Consider the following 21,510-nt stretch of genomic DNA (forward strand, 5'->3'; position numbering starts at 1 on the left):
TCATGAACTTAGACTGTCTCTTTGATCAAATTCAGCAAAAAAGATACGATAGTTGAAAGGGTAATTGATCTAAGTGTCATTTTTTTTGCGATACTATTCGGAATCACCGATTTTTTCTCCTTCAAATGCTGTATAAATTCAATATCATAATATCAAATGTCACAGATCAATAATTATCCATTTAAACGTCGATATAATGGTTAGAGGGAGTTTAGTCGAAACTACAATAAACTTGAAAATGTAAATAAACTTCAAAATCAGGCCATTGAAGTAGCAGACCCTGCTACATATTTGCAACAAAAACTCAATAAACCAATATTTTTACATCCATGTCTCCCCTCTAAAAACATCGCCATCTCAAAACATTCCTGAACACCTTCCCAAACAAACACTGTATTACCCATATTACTCTTACGAAAAGAGCTTCCACGGTCCAACCCAAACATTATAAAAATTTCAGGTTACAATCAGCGCGGTCCTTCACGTGGCGATGACGTGTTTACTTTAATCATTCGGGTTCGTCCCTAGTTGTGTATTCAATCCCATCTGATTCACCACCGGACGACGGGATTGCTTTATTCTCCTAGTAAATTACCAAAGGTAGAGAATGTTCTAGAAAAAATGTTTCCAACACGATGCAAGATGGCCGCCGAGCGTATTACCAGAGCGTTTGAATTTGGAATTCGTTAGCTTTTCGTTTGGTGTTTGCGTACGTTTTTTGGGTTCTAGATTGCTTTACTTAGTGCTTCTTGTTGGTTTGCTTAAGTGAAGTTGGCTCTTAAGGATTAGTTCCTACATAATATATGCATAATATAATCTCGATTCGGGCAAAGTACTGCTGGGCTTTTATCGGTTTTTCGAAAATTTCACAGTAGTAGCACGAAGTCTAGAATTGTGCCCAGTATATGACAATAGGCTCACGCCCTATTACATGGGACTTATAACACAAATGGTGAAAAGTGTAAAAGTCTAAAGTAATGTGGGATGGGAGATCCTTTCGGGGATAAAAGGCGTGACGTTATAAATGAATGTTCCCTAACAGGTTGACTATATCTACTCAGCATCGTAATCCATTCTAATATTGGCCATCCCTATCCCTTTGGGCGACAAAAGGACCACTGCTATTGTGTGGTTCATTGGTAGTTCATTAGCTTAAAATCTTAATAGTCTGTGAACAACAACTTAATTACCGTTTTTAAAGCACACGCCTTCAAATGTAAACAGTTTACAAACATCTTTAATTCGTACGTTTATGGCTTTTCAATCGTTTTCTATTTTGGTCCTTTGTTCCACAAACATCCATTGATCGATTTGATGGGTGTCGGGTGTAACCCTAATATTACTAACGACAGTTGTCTAAGCTATGTTATTCGTTCTGACTGTTTTTAGATTGTTGTGATGTTCTGGGGCATTGACCTCTCTGCTTAGATAATCATTTGTTTTCTTTTAGCACTGTGTGCAATAAGTCAGTATTTTAAATCTTGTTATTTATTTTATTACTGTATAGTACCATGGCTTTGGTTGTTTTAAGGAGGAAAAATGATTCAATGAGTTCTACCGCCTTGAGCGTGGCGAGAGAGTGTGTCAGACTTTTACTGACTAAAAACCACTCCGTTCCGATTCCTGCTCTTTGAGCCGGAGCTCCGGCAACCCGTTAAGTCTTCCGCAGCTACCATGCCTACGCTATAGGATGTTTGTAGCAGAAGCTAGTTGGGTCATATTTATGAATCATTGTGTAAAGAATAATTTCATTTTTCATACAAAAAACACTCTCTACAAAAACCATTAATAATATTTCCTAAACTCCTAATGACCACACTCTCTAACATCTGCCATGAAAGCCATATTGTGAGCGGAGTATGTGCAAGTTTATTACATTGTTAAGGACACCGGCTAACTTATAGGTGTTTGTGCCGAAGTTAGGAAACTGGTACACACGGTTACATATCAAGCTAAACAGACCAGTATAAACTGACCCTCGAATGTACGGGAAGAGCATTCAAAGCGGGACCATGATAAACTGGTTTGTGTAGCTCGATGTGCAGTAGGTACAACTTGCACTAACGTACAGGAGTTGATTACTTGTAGGAGTGAAGATGAGCACTGTTTTAGTCAGAACTGTATCATAGAGTAGTTACTAGTTACTTCTGCGAATGCTTGTTCGAGTATATTTGGTGATGTTAATATGGTATTGAAAGTAAGACGTTTTATTGGCTGAAGTATATTTTAGTTTTGTTATGTGGCGTTCGGGGGCGTGCGATTGGAGAGCACTGTCCTTCTCTGTCTTTAGGTATACAGGTTGAAAAAAGATCAGCTTTGTCTCAGATTTGCTTCCTGTTTTTGGTGAAAGATTTTTGGAAGAAACACAGGTTGATTGCACTGAAGTATGGTAATCCGAAGAAGTACGTTAGAATGAAAATTGGTGAACTTCAATAGTTCAATAGTCCACGCTACAAAGCGATGTGTTTGAGTAACATTTCAATATGTAAAATTGTATGTTTGTAACCACAAGAGAAAAATCTTAGTGATACAATAAGATTTTCTCTACGTCAAAAAAAAAAAGATAGAAGAAACACGAGTAGAAATTACATAATACAATTTTCTACGTTATTAAATGTTAAAGAAGAAATTTTATTTAATTATTTGTCTTTAAAAGACACTGCTAAAGTATTAATAATTACTACGAGGGAGAATTTCCTAGCCGCAAAAGTGCAATTTTCTTCTTCAGACATTTTTATCCTTAGGGAGATTTTCCACCAGAGATGTGCTATGTAGTTATGCTACGAATATGTAATTGCTTAACTGTGAAACTATGTGACCGTTTCCACTAATACTAAGTTGTGTAGCTGTGTCGATTGCGATGTATCGATAGTAAGGAAGCCATTCATTAGCCCAGAGCACACATCTACAGCACGCATTTTTCTATATAAAAAACCTAGCTTAATTAACTTCGTTTCCACCAGTGCTAAGCTATCAATGAATAGGTATGATTGGTGGAAGCCAAACGCGTTCACAGCAAGGTAGCATAGGACATCACTGGCAGAAAGGCATCCTTATTCAATTATTCACTGAAACCTTAGATTTTAAAAACGGAATTGACTTTAATCGCATTCATTCATTGTGAAATATATGAATGATTTCACCGTTCATATGAAAAAAAGAAACACTGAAAGATGAAATAATTTATTCATAGTATTAAAACAAAACCGCAAAAAACGCTAACAAGCCTTTACATAATGAATATTTCAAACGTTAAACAATGTTTATATATTTTTTTTTATTTATTATGAAGCGTCCGAGGCATATGTCTACGTGACCCGTCTACGACTGTGCTACGAAAATTATGTGCTACGTGACGATTTGCGTCTATTACTACGAAAAGCGTAGCACACATTTTGTTTACTACCGTGAATCACTTTTATTTGTTTGTGAAGAGGATATTTTGATAAAAATATTGATGGTTAGTTTATTTGTTGAAATTTCAATACTATAATAACATTGTATATTTCCTATTAATCATAAGATAGGTTGATCCCTACAAATATATATTATTAAATGTTGCTGCACACTACTACTTTTCTCCAGAGTGGTGGGTGCTTTTCTAAACATACAATTTGACATAACATATGACACCCAGACCAGAAACAATAATTTGCCCGGTCCGAACCGTACATTCAATTCAATAACAAAGGATGTTTCACGTCTCATCCGGCATTTATGGTAGGAATTTATGTCTGGAGATAATTGAACACTGGAAACTAACATAAAGGCTACGTTTTTCCTTTGACCATTTTGTGTGCGCGAGGTTACTATAGTCCCAATTCCCAATCCCCGATTGCCAAACAACCCTTAAATTCATAACCCCCAAATGTCGGTGATACGCACTTGTAACGGATACTGGAGGCTCAAGTATCCAAAGGCGGTGGCCGTTGCTTACCATCATGTGATACATATGCTTGATTATCAGCAGTGTTAAAAAATAGTTAAAAAAAATTAAATTATCACCAAAATATTCTAGACAGAACTGTTAAATAACAATAAAAGCATTCCTAACATTGATATTGTGGTTAAAAACGATAGACGTTACGAAAGCAAACATCACCCACACCCTTGAAGTATTACAGACGAGCTTTACCGGTTGGTAACGGAGGATATAATAAATGGAGTGTTACGTTAGCCGGAGTGTCGGCCAGTGGCGTGGCGTGAGCTACGATGTCCCAGTACTTTCGTTTTATTTTTACAATGACTTTGGTTTATCCTCGGGTGAGTTGTGTGTTATGTAATAACTTTATTCTCGTTAGCTTACACAAGAATTTAAAATAAGAAGGTTAAAATAAAACTACCAATTAAGTTACTCTTTGAGTACAGCCTTTTATGTTTTTGACACTTTGTCTGAGACAAAAACTTAAACTATAAAACCATTGAAATATTTTTATTTTTATAATCCATAAACTTATTTTAAGCCGATATTACGCATTAGTAAGTATATTTTTTAATACAAAGTAAGTAATATTACATGTACTAAAAGTAAGCTCTTCATTGACTAACAACTCTGTGACATTTCTATTCAACACGTCAACAGCTCTTTACAAGTCAACAAACATACTTTTTCTCTCCAAGAAATGAAATCTCGACCTTAACCTCAAGAGTTAAAGTGCTAATTCGGTCCACAAGTGCTTTGGCAGCTGCATTCAATACGTCTGCATGTGTTGTCGTTATGTACTCTGGCATTGAGTGCTCGACTTGTAGTACTGAGTGAGCCAGACGCGTATGCAGACTTGCGATTTATTGTCGGGCGTACGTTTGTCGTTATTTTTTATTTAAATTTTGTGTAGATATCTATGCGCTTACTACATTATCATAGTGACGTGCATGCATCTATTGAGTAGGTACTCCCACATACTATCTGTTATTGTTATTGTTTTATTCTTATTATCGTAACCGGGATAGTTTGATTCTCAGATTGATAATTAAAACTTTTTTATATAAAATTTTAATTTTATCGTATACACGATAATGTGATGCATAAAACAAGTTGAATCTGATTACAATTCAGTTAACAATTTATTGCTTGCAAGTTTCACCACATTGGTCGATTGACCGTAAGCACAAAAGTAACTACCAAGCAAGGACACTTGAATTTAAATTATATCTAAAATATATTTATCTTTTTTAAATGTTCTTAGTAATATTACAAGGTCTAAAATTATTGGGCTAGAAGTGTAAGTTCATCCTAATTAGTGTAACATAGTTATAATATGTATAGGCACAACGCCCTACCCTTTTGGGACATTATCGGCGTAATGTTAAAATATTATAACAATTTTCAATAATTCATACTTAATAGTGTATACACATGCATAAACGTAAGACAAGTACATAGAAGTTGTAAAACTAGTACAATATACTTTTATTGCGATTAGTCGCAAGTCTACGAAAGCGAGCCAAGGGAACTCCCGGGTTTCGTTTGAAAGATACACCACAGTATCGAATGTTTGATTCAAACCGGTGTTATAACGAAGTGCGGAACCCACTCGTGTAGGTGTTAAAAGGTTTCTCGAATCACCACAACGTAGGAGTGTTATCCTTCAATACCTGACCGAGAAATGTTGAAACATTGACTTTATTCCAAGGATATAAAGTGCTTATTCTAGCATTTTCTGTTTTAGTTTATTCTTTGACCATTTATATTCAAATTTTAAATGCGTTATTGTTTTGTAATTAAATTAATGTGGACAATTTGGTCTAAAATCTCAAAATTGTAATCGATTCCATGTCAGTTATACATAATAGTTCGCTCTAAAACCAAGAGATGGCGTTACTATCGAATCCGTGGTGTAATACATAAAGTATAGATGTCGCTACGGTACTAAATTAGTTCACTATTGTTGTTTGGCGGAATATCTATATTTTGTTTAGGAATTGTATGTAGCAATGTAATATTCAAGCGTCGACAGTGAACGCATAGAATATGCATGAATTTATAATACTGAAAACAGCGAGCCAAAAAGATTTCTGTTTAAAATTTATATAGAGCTACATTTTTTAGTTTCTTCATTAACCTTGGCGTACCTTATATTTTATACGAGCTCATCTTTTTAAAATTAATGTAGAAATTTTAATTTAGTTCCCAGGTGAATAGCTGAGTGGTTGTTAAAAATGTATTCGCTGCGATTCTATTTGATAATATAAAGAAAACAATGTTCAACAGTACTTGGACACCACTCTATATAACTTCTCAAAACATGATGACACACTCAAACAATGATTAAAAAATACTGTAATTTGTGATTAAAGATTGATAACAGAGATAGAACTGTTGGTTAAGTTTTTTTTTTCGAAGATATATCTTATGATATGGGAATACAAATCTCCTCCTTAGAGGAAATCATGTTCATTAGTTTACATAATTCAGTTGATGATGTTATTAGTTGTAATAGAGAACGGAACTATCAAACATCGGACACCGAGTAGTAGGACGCTAATCACATTTATGACTATACTCAAACAAGACAAGCAACGTCGTATCGTTAAAATAATTCAACGCAGACCTATCAAATAACTCTCCGAGCCAGAATGATAGTAAACTATGTCCTCCAATTGACTTCTATGGCTTTCAACTAGCGACTAATGCACTCAATGTCTATTTAATTCAGACTAACGTGGGAATAAACTACCGAAACTCGTTAATATTTGGAGCGCAGGCGAGTTAGCGACCTAGTTTCAGTGCATTAATGTGTTTTTTTCGTTGTATCGGGTCGGAATTAAGGAGCTGGCTTTGGTTACGTAATGATCATGGATTACTGTGTTTATAAAACTTGGATTATTATGTTTGTTTTGTTGTTTAGCTACTATTATTGTTATTCAGAATCATTAAAGACAATGATATGATATTTTTCGCCCTTCAGAAATTATATAAGCCTAGAAAATTATGTTAACATATTGTTTACTGGTTATTTGTCATCCACAAGACAATCGAACAGGAACATTAAATAAAGGTTACGTTTTTTAAGGGGGAAAATCATTCAATGACTTATCCCGACTTGGACGTGGCGATTAGGGAGTGTCGGACTTTTCTGACTAATAATCACCCCATCCTTTCTCCTGCTTTTCTAGCAGGGGCCCCGGTAAACTCGCTAGGTAGTCCGCAATTCCGGATCAGGCATCAGCCCTACAGGGCCCAATCTGTGGTGGTCTGATGGCTAACTAAGTAAATACACTACACTATTTTTAACTAATTTTTAATAACACCAATGCTCAAATCCATATCTCTACCCCAAACACTACCAAAGCAAATTCAAAAACGAATCCGGATAAATATTATAAAATAAGTCGGAGCGGTTTTACGAAGGCATTCAACTGAAATAAAAGCGTTGGCGCGTACGAAAGTCACCCGAGGTGGCTCAGCGGTACATAGGTACCTCGTCTTATGTACGGTGAATTAATCTTTAAGAGGATTTGAAAGGGAACATTTCAGTCTAGATTTTAAAGGCAGTGTGAGTTTTTGATGTTAGATCTATACGTTAGGTTATTTATTTTAGAAGTTTAAAAGCTAATGGCTCTTGCTTTGAGTTAGAGGTGTGATCGTTGGGAGTGATTTGGTTTTTCTGCTTTTCAATAACTGGTCTAAGTGTAATAAAATGCTATAAAACATTAAATGACGATACGTTCGTTTATACAAACTGTTAAAGGAACTTTCCCGAAAACGCTACAGTTTTTGCAATGCAACATCAGAACGACATCATAATGTTACAAACACAAAAAAGTAAAATAATTTTAATTACTTAATTAAATAACAATTAATCTAGCGCTACATATGAACAGTGACAAGGAAAAACGTGTTTTTTTTCACTGTTATTGAACTTTTAGACGTCCATATAAAACTTTTAGAAACGAACTCTCGCATACATACCCAATGTTCGAGTATTTACATTGTGCATACTCATTGTACAAATAGAAGTTTTAACATTTTACTAACTTTAAATGGAATAGGGAACAGATATTTTTGGTATGAAAATGCACGGTCAGCTAATATTTGCATCTAATTTTGAGGAGTTTGGTACTATTTTACTGGCATTTCTAATTGGCCTTGTAATGTATCATATATAATATTATATTACTTGTTCGTCTTTTTTGTCATTGCGATTTTAAATTACACTAATATTATAAAAGTGAAAGTTTGTTTGTTTGGATGTTTATCCGATAATCACGCTGAAAATATATAACGACTTTTGATGAAATTTAGTATCAGCTGACTTGGGTTATGACAGGGTATGAGCTAACTTGGGTGACAGAATGCTCTTTATCCCACGGGAACGCGGGCAAAACCGCTGGCAGAAACTAGTAATACTGATAAGTTTAAAATTCGTATATGTTATGCGTACATTCATACATACATATATATATTGTTACTTTCTGATCTAAATATGAAAATACTTTTATAAAAACAAATTGTAACACAATCACCAAATTGTTTGGTGTTGTTTTCAAATATTCATAAACGGTATTGTGGATATTTTTTATTCCCAGTTTAAATATTTTAATATTCCAGCCGGGGTGTCCGTGGACAATATAAAAATATTTTTCGCACTATTGCATCACGAGCGATAATTTTTATTCAGTTTGAAATACCTATTCAGATTTTCATTATTTTTACTTGATAATATTTTAATTGAAATTTTGATGTAAGCAGATTAATTAACAACTAACAATCATAATTTAGGTTTTTTGTGAAACGTTTAATTCATTTTCCCTTTAATAATCTTCTTGTTTTACTTACATACCTCTACTTTTTTATCATTTTAACTATTGAACGCGTCTTTTAACTGAAATTCACAATTAAGTATACACTTTACTAACTTCTGCCAGCGGCTTCGTCCGCATTCTCGAAGGAAAGAAATCCTGTCACCCAAGCCTTACCTTGGTATACCTTCTCTGTATACCAAATTTCATCAACATCCGTTCAGTAGTTTCAGCGTGATTGACAGACAAACATTTCAACATCCAAACAAACAAAGTTTCACATTTAAAATATTATAGTGTGATAGTTTGATATTAATTGAAATTGGCGACTGTACTCGTATAAGCTCAAATATGATTATTATCTATCATTTAGTTAATCTGTATACATAAGCTGTAGGTTAACCTTTAAAAAATAAAATAAAAGTAAATTATCTCATTATTTCATACTTTAACAATCATATTTTAAACCATTTCCAAAATATATCCACAAACTACTCCCGCGATAATTCGAAAATCTGCTTGCATATTATAACGGTAAGTACCAAGTTATGGAACTTGAGCGTTGCAAGCGACATCTGTAAACTTAACTGGTACATTTGATATGCAAACGTGGCCTCACATCGCCAAACTTTGTAACAAACTTTGACTACCTGAGCGTGACACAGGGGTGCCTTCTTGACACTTTTATTTTATCAATTTTTTTTTATGTGATGTCATGTCATATTTTCATTTCGTTTTTTATTACATTTTTTCTGTATGTGTTTCTTGTGATTTTATTTGTGTATAGTACCTACTTTGCCTTTTAGTTGCATATCATATTGTTGTTGATGTCATTTATTCGTTTTCGAAACTTAATAATAATAAATTTTACCATATCTCACAATAGTCCTGCATCAACCGTGTCTTTCAGTGCACTTCCATAGTGCATACAGGGATAATCGCCGGCTGATGTCCCATTACATTTAGATCAAAATTGTTTAACGGGCCTCTGCGGGTTGGCTTCGGCCCTCGTAAGCCTTCCAAAGGACCTTGTGGTCCTGTGTAAAAAAAGAAATAATAATATCGAAAGTGAAAGTACTGAAACAAAATGTTTGTAACAATATACTTTGATTTAAAATCTAGTCTTTGTTTTTTGGTTACAAAAAGCAAAATTGTTTCTAAAGTTTTCCGAGTAAAGTTCAAAATAAGTGAACACTCTAAAGTCTAAGAATCTTTTAAAGAAAATCCTCGCAACCCTAATATTACTTAAACTTGGACGATTATGGCCACGAAGAAGTTTAAGAAAAACAAAATGTCGGGCAAAGCGTTGTGAAGTTTTATCTAAAATAACTGCATGCACTTGCATAGCTTATGGCACTCACAGTTTTAATTATAACTTTTGGGAAGTACTTTTTAAGTCAGAAGTATATCAACATTGTAGGGTTAATGAATTTAAGGAATGCCAGTGGTTTCAATAAATTAAATAAAACCTTGTAAAAGCACTAATAAAATAAACAAAAAATATTGTGCTTAACAAGAATGTGAAATATTCAATGATACAACAGAATTGGTATTTCGTACAAAACACGATGGCTGTACTGGACCACTCCAAGTTCTTGCATTCGTGCAGTCAAAAGCAAATTAATAAATATTTTTGGTTCACCCTTTGTCAATTTTCTACGGCACTCAATAATATTTTCCTTTGATAAACTTTGTTCTGGATTCACAAAGGCATTTTTTAATAACAATATGCACCGATGTACCGAAATACTTGACAATGTTTTGATTAAATGACTCCACGATGCAGTGGATAACAAACGAAAAACCGTGGCACAGGATTTGCATTGTGTGCTATGAAAAATTCTGTAACCACACAAGGTGGAAACGGAACGCTACCAAACGCTGCAAACAGGGGATGGTAAAAAACGAGTTTCATTTCATAAGGAATTTAATGTTTATTCTATGTAATAATAGTTGTAATCTACTGGTTAATGCTGATGTTGCATGAATTACACAAAAACAAAAACGATTTAAATTATAAGTTAATCTAGTAATCATTAACTAATGTTGAGCTATGAACCGAAATGTTCCTGCGAGCGCTGCTACCAGGTCTCTGGAATATGTATAGTCCCTTAATATATTCTTACGCTACCCGTGAAAAGAGCAGTGATGGTCACAATGTATTCTACAGTGCTAGTATGACACATCTAAATATTTGTCTTCATAACTAGTTAGACACTACATAGCGGGTTATCTGGTTTGAAAAGCAGAAGTAAGAACGGGGTGGTTTTTAATCAGTCAGAGTCTGATACTTCTTCTCGCCTCACTCAAGGTGAGAGAAGGCATTAGATAATTTTTCACCCTCAAAAAGGTAAAACAGACAAAGTCAACATGAAATTCAATTATACAATTCTCTATTTCTCGTCAGTTTTACTAGGAGCTGAGAAATGTCGTTTAAAACATCATACAAAATGAATGTTTGTAGTTTCAACCCGTGTCTTGTTGTGATCTCCTCTAGCAGTTTGTCTTCATAATTATTTAAAGCTCTCGTTGTAGCTAAGACAAATTGTTTTCTCACTCTCTTTTGAGAATCAAGGAGTTTGTTTTAATGTTACGATTGTAATTTATGTTTATTTGTTTAAGTTTTGCTGTGGTTTGTTTTGTCTGTTAAAGGTATGTTATAAATGAGATTTTGGTACTGTCATCTGATCTGATATTTGTTATGATTGCAGCCCTAATTATTTATGGGATCAGAAAATTCTCTCAATATTTTGGATTTGAAGTACATATATGATTATAACTTAATGGATGATGAAAATTTCTGCGGTATCCAGAGGTTCTCAAATAGGGGCCTGAAAATGCGGTGCGAAATGGACAGTAACGGATGGTACGACATTGTTTATTTCGCGCTCGACATTGCGGATCTTGGTGCCTATTTCATTGATGTGTACCACACCTTTGCTTTTTTCATCGTTTCGTAATTTTTATTCATCAAAAAGGTCAGAAAAATACCTCATTATGCTGTAAATATTATTATTTATCAGAAGATTTGGATAACCATAATTTAGTTTTAACTTACAAATAAATTCTAGTAACTTTAAAAGACGTTATCACTAATGAGTAGTACGCGAGTATATCTCGATGTTTCTCCTTAATGAGCAAATGCAAAGAAAATTAATCATTAATATTTATAACCACATTTCATTTAATGTTTTATATCATCATAAATCTTAATCTAAGTTCACTACGACCAGTCGCCAGCAGATCAACCTTCACTTATCTATCAAACTTTTTATCAAATTTTCAACTTTATATCATCTTGATATACAGTCGAAAATCCAATGAAAAAAGTTGACAGATTGGTGTAGGTTAACCCTCTAGCAATTACACTTAAACCTACTGCCCTTGAGAAGTTTAACGTTCATGAATAATTGTGAAAATTAAACTTAAGATTATAGTAATACTTTCTTTGTTTTAGATCAATTCATTTTGTTACGACGTTCATTCAACTCTTTATTACTTGAAGTATTAATGATTAGTCTTGGTTTATTCTTTTGTTGGAACAATCGTCTTGAACTCAGGCCTTTGTTAGGTTAAGTGAAGATTACCAGGTTTAAATCTACGTGACCTTAATAAGAGTTTTGTAAGCTTGATATTTATGCTGCGAATTGCGAAAAGCAGGATTAGGAACGCGGTGGTTTTTAGTCTGTAAGTAGTCTAACACTTCTTTTCGCTTCACCCAGGACGGGAAAAGTCATTGGATGATTAAGAAATAAAAGTGTAGCATTAGCAGTAAAATATTCGTATATCTACTGTTTTTTGTGAAGTTATTTAATTTAGAGCAATTGGGATTATTAGGTTAAAATGGATAGGGTATAAAATAGGTAGGTAAGATATCTAGTTATTACCTTTTTTGAGGGAGCTAAATCATCCAATGACTTCTCCCGCCTTGGGTGAGGCGATAGAGAGTGTCAAACTCTTACTGACTAAAAACTACCCCGTTACTACATTTGCTTTACGAGTCGGAGCCCTGGTAATCTGCTCTATAGTCCGTAGAATTGTAACTTCGATTATTTCTTAAACCAAAATTGTTGCAGGGAGATTAGACATTACTAAACATTTTCTAAACTCAACGTTACTTGAAGTTAATAGAAAACTTTGTTGTCGCCCCTAGAGGATCTTTATACCAACTGTAGTAAACTGGGGGTTGTTCCAATCCGGATTTAAACGGTCCAAAAGTTTTTATGGGATGTAAGTGCCAGTATTATTTTTGAATAAACTTTTACGTACGGTATTAAATAGCTCGGCGATAAAACGGTCAATAAATTGTCAGTGAATTTATGCTTAAATCTAAGAATAGGTATCTTAAAATTTATTTTAGTGCATGTATACTGCTTTTACTCTATTAATTTTGTTGAAGTTCAAGAGGTAAGATGTTTACAAATAAATGTGAAATAGTCTTATATTTTTTTCAATAGATATATTAAGTCACACATATTTGTAAGTCCTCTCAAAATAAATAATTTAATTACATAAAAATTAAAGAATACTTACGTGAAACGCCCCTCTGATCAACGGTCCAGCTTGTCCAACATACAGAGTAGAAGCAGAATCGAAGACCAGCTCCAACGGATTCCTCTTCACAACCACCGTATCAAACTCATGGCAGTTCAGAAACAGAGTCACATTATCAGTCGTAACCCTCAAAGCAAATCTACTCCACTTCTTAGCAAAAGAAGGGACAACAAAAGACGCAATGGTTTGCGACAACGCATAAATATTAGCGTCAGTGTATAGCAAAGAAATGTTCGTTAATCCAGGACCCGATGGGATCAATTGGACCCCTAGTTGCACTACCGTTTCTAAAGGGTTAACGACTGAGAATAGAAAGCCGCCATCTTTGTTTGCCGGTCTTACAGTAGCCGTGATTGAAAACTCTGAGTACAGTTTCTCTGGCATGAAGAGACGGTACGGGGATTTTATATCGGATCCGGGCATAAGGCCGTATGCAGGGAACCCATCTAGGCCTTCATCGAAGTATTGGGTTTTCGGATTGCTGAACGGCACTCCGATCGCGTGTAGTAAGTCGTATTCGGGGATATCTGAAAGAAAAAATGATTGAATGAGTTGGTGATACCCAAATCTAGGTACCTATACGAATACATTTTGGGATCAGTAACAGTCCTAAGAAACAAAGGCTCACCTCTAGATTGAAATCTAACATAGAATAATATGGATTACATTTCTCACTATTGCTTGATACCCTTGATAAAGGCGATGTACTAAATATAACACAAAAGATAAAATGTAAATCTAGAATACCAACATAAAATTTAATGCAACTTACACATTAGATAACAAATCTAAAGGAAAGTAACACAGAAGCAACATAAAAATGCTATAAAATTAAAGTTCAATAAAGTCTCGAAGCGCCAATACGAGTATAAGTTGTATTTCCTTTAAAATAACGTATTCCGCTGTTTAATTCAACTGGCGGTAGAGAAAATGCAAGTCGGTAAGTAGATACTTAATGTAAGTGGTATTAGTAAGTCTCCTGAGCTATAAACGCTATCTTGGCAACATTTAAAAAGTCTACGAGTAAATGTTCTGAATAAAAAACTAGCTTCTTGGTATTAAAATTGTATTAGACTGGTCGGTCGATGAAACGAGGTGTCTTTAATGTTGTGCTATTTTTAGGAACAGACTATTATGGGCTACTTTCTACAGACAATTGAATGGTGGAGTACTGTTAGTAATGATTTTAAAATGGTCGTTTGGTTTGAGAATGTTTTGGTTAAGCTTTTGTAAGTGAAAAGTGAGAATACTAAACAATGTTATTGGTGGTTTAGTTCCATTTTAAGTAACTATAATATGAAATTGTATTGCGTATATAATATGACAAAAGGTCCACTATCACTACATTTACCCGTTGTAATTACCAGTGAGATATTCTGCAGTTCACAAAAACTCAACGTCAAAAACTTTAAACAGTTTTTTTTGCAAACAAGGAATTATGAACCTGAATAGTAATTATCAATTCGAACCACTTATATAAGCTCACATATCTACAAACCACGCTAAAAATTACACTCCCAACCATTGCAACTTAATGAAGAATACGTCCTTTGTCAACGGAACCACAAACGCTGCGATTAATTAGTCGCAAATGGAAGCTACGCACGTTTCCTACATACGTTTACATTTGCATGCCTTTAGTCGCATCCTGCCTGCACTATATTTTCCCAAGAGAGTTGAACCTTGTTCCCCATTATATGCATTCGTTGGATTGGCTGGCGTGTTCTGAACTGAGTCGAGAGCACCATATTGGTTTAGGTTCCTCTGGAGACTGTTATGAGGTATTTGGATTATGATGGTGGTTTGCGGGGGAGGAAATAGTTAGGGTTTGTTGAAAGGAGTTTTGATGTGGAAGGTATTTGAATATTTTATTAGGTTTTAATAACTACTCGTATAGGATTGGGTACAGAATTATTTTTATTGACAAGAATAATATAGACTATCTCGTTGGTCGACTGGTCGCAATAGCGAGTGCCGGGAAAGGGATTTTAGGTTCGATTACCGGGTTGGGCAAAGTTTTGTTGGGTTTTTTGGTTTTTCAAAAATTTCTCTGAAATAGTGGAAATGTGTGTGGAAATAGTGGAAAGTCTGGAAATGTGTCCGGTATATGGCAATAGACTCACCACTTATTACATGGGACTTACAATATAAATTGTGAAATGTGGGTGTACACAGTGGCATTACGTGCCATAATGTGCACCTCTGCCTACCCCTTCGGGGATTAAAGGCGTGACGATATTTATGTAGTTTTTACTAAACTTCGGACTTCACATTGAATTAATTACTATTAACTTTACCTTCATCGTGATAAAAAACAGTAGTAGAAAAAAGGGCGATGACGTTTTAATAACCAATTCTGCGAAACTAAACTGTAGCAAAACATCTTAACATAGTATTTTCTTTATAAAACTAAGTACAAATTACGTTGTTTCGCTCCTATTTTCTCATGTGCTAAGAAGTCTGCTGCCGGTACATTTTTATTTAATTTCCTGAAGCGCTTCAAGTGCACGTTACCGACACTGAGTATGGAAGCTCCTTTGTAAAATGCTTTCGATTTCTATTACAGATAACATTTCGAAAAGTTGATGAAATAACGTTGTTTGTTGTGTTGTTTTTTCAATATTTTCTAAAGGCCCTCTGCCTTTTAGGTATAACATTATAGTTTCGTTCATTTTGTTTACTATGCACCATACTACATATACCGAATTACATTTAACTGATCTGAAAAATCTCTAAGAATATTGATAGAAAGACTTTATATCACGCACTGTTAATAAAAACCCGTATACTAGTTGTTGGTCCTAAGGTACGAATTCAATTTCAGGACCAATAACTCTTTATAGACAGCTACATTGTGATCCAATATAGCAAACACAATATAACAACACCCCCGGCTACACGCCTACTTAAAAAAAAAGATAATTTAAAAATTCATAGACACAGCCAACCTAAACCCAATTAACAGCAAAATCTGAACGAATAAAACGGTCAACGTAACGAGGGGCAATCCTAAAGCCGCGCACACACGTCCCTTAACAGCCGTAGAGTGTACACTAAAACATAAAATTAAATACTGTACAGTGTTCCGCGAAACTGGGCACTTTTCATACGGATTGTTTGCAGCTCTGAGACAATTAACGCCCCACGGTTTTCTCCGCTTTGTAGAGTAAATGGCGTAGTTAAAACGATTGCGGTTCTCAGAATAGGGATGAGCATTTCAAACGACGTAATATAGGTTTATCATCGGCGTGTAACTGTGGAGTTTGTCTCTAAATTTTGTACCTCTCTGTGCGGTGGAGTTACGTTATTTATGTATTGTTTTAGTAGTAAAGGATGGAGCTGAACTAGTTTTGTTACTATGAAAAGTATTGTTTAAACTGGAACAGAATTATTTTATTATTGATGATCATCAAATTTAAATCTGATGGTGATATAGCTTCAATGCTTATTCTTTGCTTTGCTTGGGTTTTTTTTTAATAAACGTTGCCCCATACTAGGATTTTCTCCTGTGTCGTGGGTGTGTTTACAAACATACAAGTTCACATACAAATGACACCCAGACCCGAAACAACAATTTTTGGATCACACAAAGAGTTGCTCCGTGCGGAAATCGAACCCGCTGCACGTTGCACGGCAGCCAGCTGCCCAGCCACCGCGCCAACCGTGCAGTCGTGTTAGAATATAAAACTCTTTGCTTGCATATTGTAAGCGTGAGACTGGCGTTCTATTCGGTGAAACTATTGACATACATAGAGAGAAAAGTTAATGCACTATACATACTGAATTATGCATACCGCTGCCTAATACTCCCAACGATTGGTAGTTGTAATGTTGGATCAATCACATATTTTATATTTTGATGAACATGAGAAGACAACTTTTACCACTGATATGAAATCAATACGATATGAGTTATTGACATGATTAATGTTTTATTCTAGATAATAATCAATCTCACTTCTCACTACCCTAAGTAAGTATTAACACATAAAAAATAGAAAAGAAGCTTATTGTATTAAATCGCTTAAAGAATTTTAACTCCATTTCAAATCTATGATAGATGTAAATGTCGTGATCAAAGTAAGAAATATGTGTAATATTAGTTTAAGTCAGCTTTATCTTAAAGTTTTGATTCAGAAAAGACATTTACAATCCTAATGAATATTAAACGATGGAATAAAGTTGTTAATTCATGTTACGACGTATTTACTGGCGAAGCGTTATCGCCTTTTATGATTTATCGACGAATTAGCAGTTTGAACGAAGTGGCTATTAGGTATTTATGAGGTTTTTCAAGCGATCGACGGTATTGGTTTGAATTATTCATTTTTTTTTTCGTGTATGGAAATGAGTTTGCGATTATCTTGATTGTGTAGAAGTGTGTATTTGAAAATATTTCGAAACAATTGTACAGAATAATTATATTTTCACTTATTTTGAGTAAACGAGAAATAATAGAATGATGGTGCCAGATGGTGCCAGATGTGTTGAATTAAGTCTTTAATTTTAAAAGTAAGAGTTCATATTGTCAATAAATTGATTCAAGACATTTTTTTCGGACGGTTTCAGTTATTGGCTAGATTTTGTGTACCTTTAGCTAATCTATTTTAAATCTTTGACTGCCAATAGAAAACTGTTGAAGGTAAATCCTCCGCTAACGTCGGTTACCGGTGACTACCACGGCGTTTAGTGTGTTAAACTAATAACGTTAAACATAAAATTATACTAAGCGAAGAAGAAATAAAGCGAACAAAATAGAAACACCAATAATTACCAAAAAGAATATGTTTACCAGTCTGGAATTTGGAGCCAAAGAGTCCATCGTTCGCGAAGACAGCCGAAGACATCAGCAGGATGAGAAAGCATTGGTACCTGAAAATAAAGAAAAAGTCTTTTTAATTTACGAAACTGTATTTTAACTGTATTTTCTATAGATATTTTGTGAATATTTAATGGAAAAAGGTTTTTTTTTTTAAATAAAAACGTTGCCCCTCATTAGGATTTTCTCCTGTGTCGTGGGTGCGTTTATAAACATACAAGTTCACATACACATGACACCCAGACCCGGAACAACAATTTGTGGATCACACAAAGAGTTGCTCTGTGCGGGAATCGAACCCGCTACCAGTTGCGCGGCAGCCAGTTGCCCAGCCACCGCACCAACCGTGCAGTCAAAAGTCAGATAAAAGAAATGAAATATGTTATTCATTTTAGTTTAGTTATAGAAAATCCATTTATTCAAGTAATTTTATTTTTTAAGTTTGTTTTTCTTTTTTGTGCACATTTCATATGTATTTTATTTTAATATGTATGTACTTATATAAAGTAACATAGTGAAATAGTTGAAAAAACTGTATTTTTTACAATTCGGTTGCAAAAAGTTTCATTTTACAGTCGAACAGTCGTATTTTACGTTCCGCAAAACTAGTTATTTTAAATGGTCACCATTCATTTCGATGCGTGTCGAACTTTCTATTCAGCCAACTTCGATGTTTACTGTATAAAAACCCACAATTGTTAAAAATGCAACCTGACTATGACGTCACGTAAGAACTAGTAGGTCACATTATATGGTCAGCCTATAAGGGTGTCCATTGCTGAGCAAAGGCCTTTTCTCACACTATATCTGAATCTATAAAGATTCAGGTTTCCTCACGAAGTTATTTTACTGTACCTATGTCCGTAGTATGGTAGGTATGTATAATTTTTAATATCTATGTGAACCTATTGGTTCACAGCAATCAATCAAAAGGACCAAATTGGTCCTCAGACGCGAATTCACTTCTAGAAACAAACTTGAAAGATTTAAGAGCCGCTGAATTTCCAATTAGATCCATTTAGACGTACATTGGAAAGGGGAAGAAAAAGTGTGTATTTGCAATTCAGATCGTGTTTGAAACCGTTCGCCTGAAGAGGGCTTAATTGATACGAATATTGACGCCGCGTCGAATGTAGTTTGCCGCCTTTTTTAGAAATTTATTGCTGTCTTTATTTTGGGCTAAATAAATGGTTGCTAATCCTAGAGATCCTTCTTTTAAACTTGATAGATTTAGAATTAATAGGAACAAGAGGTTATTTGTTTGTTTTGTTAAAGGGGACCCTTTGGATATTTGGATACGAGCGGCGAGTTGTCTTATAGCGTGGAGAACTACGGAGAGCGCTTTTGTTTGATGTGCACTGGCTGATGATGATGATAATAATGAATAGGTCAACATTATAGATTCCAGTGCACACGAACTGCAGTTTGGCTGATGCCTCATCTGGAGCTGCGGACTACCTAGTGGGTTTACCGGGATTCCAGCTTGAAGGACAGGAGTAGGAACGGGATGGTTTTTAGTCAGTTAGAGTCTGATACTCCCTCTCCGAGAGAAGTCATCCAATGACCTCAGACCAACGCCCGCTTTGGGCGAGGCAAGAGAAGTCGTTGGATGATTTTCCCCCCTTAAAAAAAGAAGGGATAAAGTGTGAGAATACATAGGTTAAACTAATAAAGCTTTTAGTATTCAAATTCAATTGTAATAAAATCATTACACCAATATTGAATGCAATGTAAACCCAGCAATCAGTGTTGACTAAATCTTGACCAATGTTATTTTAGTTTACAATTATAATAGCATGCCTAAATAATATTCTGTGTATAATACAATTACTTTGTATTTGCACTTCAAACATTTGATATAAACATTTCAACACGTTAAGTCAACATTCATAGTCCGGTTTAACCCATGGAGTGTTCGGCTCCCGCGGTCGCGAAACCCGGTAGTGATCCCGAAATTATTAGAATGTTTTTTTCATTCCGACTTAGGTTAGAAAACATGATAATTCTCGTATTTCCCTTATTTATATGTTATAAATTATACACCATTACAAAGCTAAGAATATGGGTCATGATTATAGCGTATTGTTTTAATTCCTACATTACCTTTTCATGACGAAAACTTGAAATTATTTTCTTTATTTATGTTTTTTCGTAGGTTATCCATAACCTTTTTGCCACAAAACTTCACAATGCTTAACAAAAACCACAAGTTCACTACATCGGCGGTAACACTAATACATTACGCGATGATTACATTTATTTTATACAACACTGGCTAATAACTTTACAATAAGCATTTGTTTCTAAGTACAAAAGACACTTCACAAGTTCACCGGATTTCGAAAATGGCCGACAATATTTTCCGAGAAAGAGAATAAATTTAATTTTTAAATGTTGTTGCTTGAAATATTTAAAAAAATTAAGTTATTATGTTGGCTAAACTGTCACTTGTCTATAGAAATATTTTTTACGTCAACCAATCACAGTAGTAATAGATTTGAACGACTTGAAGTCGGCCATACCGCTTATGTTCCAACGTTGGTGCATAAGGCACGTCGGGTCCAAATCTCTTACGCACCACCGTGTGTGCATATGACACTCCATGGGTTAATAGAATTTATAGTTCAGCCTTCACCTAAGAGGTGAATTCTCATGATTATAGTGCGTATTAGTGTAATAAATTGCACCTTATTACTTCAGGAATCACACCTGCTTCACCAGTTTAGTCAATCGTTTGAAGGTACAGATGATTATGCAGTTCTAAGTACAATAATAAAATTTAATGCGTATTTTGTCAACTCAATAGATTTATTAGTATTAATTTATTGTTCAGTACATTTATTAGTACCAGAGACAAACTTATCCTTTTTTTATTCTAGTGTATATGAATCACGTCAAAACTTGTGAAGAGATTGTGATGAAATTTGGAACAGGGGTATATTATGGTCTGGAATATAAAATTTAGAATATAGGTTACTTTCTATTCCATGAGAATATGACAGATGGTAGTCTTTAATAAATATTAATTTAGAAATTAATATAAGAACCAACATATTTATTTTCATGATGGTTTTGTAGTAATTTAGTTCATTGAGCTAACAAAATAATTATGTAAAATTAATTTCATAAATACTGACTATAAATATAAATATGTCTAGTCATATTTCTTTTTTTATTTTAGTTGTTCGTCAAATATTCTTCAATAGGTTTGCTGGTTCGTAATATAAGACATATAGATGACTCAACTAAAAGAAATGTATAGGGTAGGTATATAAAATGCCACCTAAGTACGCCTTCACAGGAAAACAAGAGAGATATTATGACGCAAGTACCTAAAGACCTTTGATCCGTAAACTATTCTCAGTGAAGATTATTCAATTTCTCAATGAATTCTC

At 34.4% G+C, this 21,510-nt stretch overlaps 1 protein-coding gene across 12 annotated transcripts in view; it reads right to left on the reverse strand.

Moving 5' to 3' along the window:
* LOC118272348 (collagen alpha-1(XVIII) chain) overlaps positions 1–21,510 on the reverse strand; it is a 198,271-nt gene that overhangs the window by 61,159 nt on the left and 115,602 nt on the right. For 10 of the 12 annotated variants that reach the window (XM_035588759.2, XM_050707944.1, XM_050707942.1 and 7 more), the window contains 2 exons: positions 18,071–18,168; positions 13,276–13,823 (listed from right to left, as the gene is read on the reverse strand). In XM_035588759.2, coding sequence (XP_035444652.2) covers positions 13,276–13,823; positions 18,071–18,168 — 646 coding nt within the window. The remainder of the gene's footprint in view (positions 1–13,275; positions 13,824–18,070; positions 18,169–21,510) is intronic. The other 2 variants (XM_050707946.1, XM_050707941.1) reach the window with 1 other exon arrangement.

Source organism: Spodoptera frugiperda, chromosome 4 (genome assembly GCF_023101765.2).
Source record: "Spodoptera frugiperda isolate SF20-4 chromosome 4, AGI-APGP_CSIRO_Sfru_2.0, whole genome shotgun sequence".
Taxonomy (NCBI): domain Eukaryota; kingdom Metazoa; phylum Arthropoda; class Insecta; order Lepidoptera; family Noctuidae; genus Spodoptera; species Spodoptera frugiperda.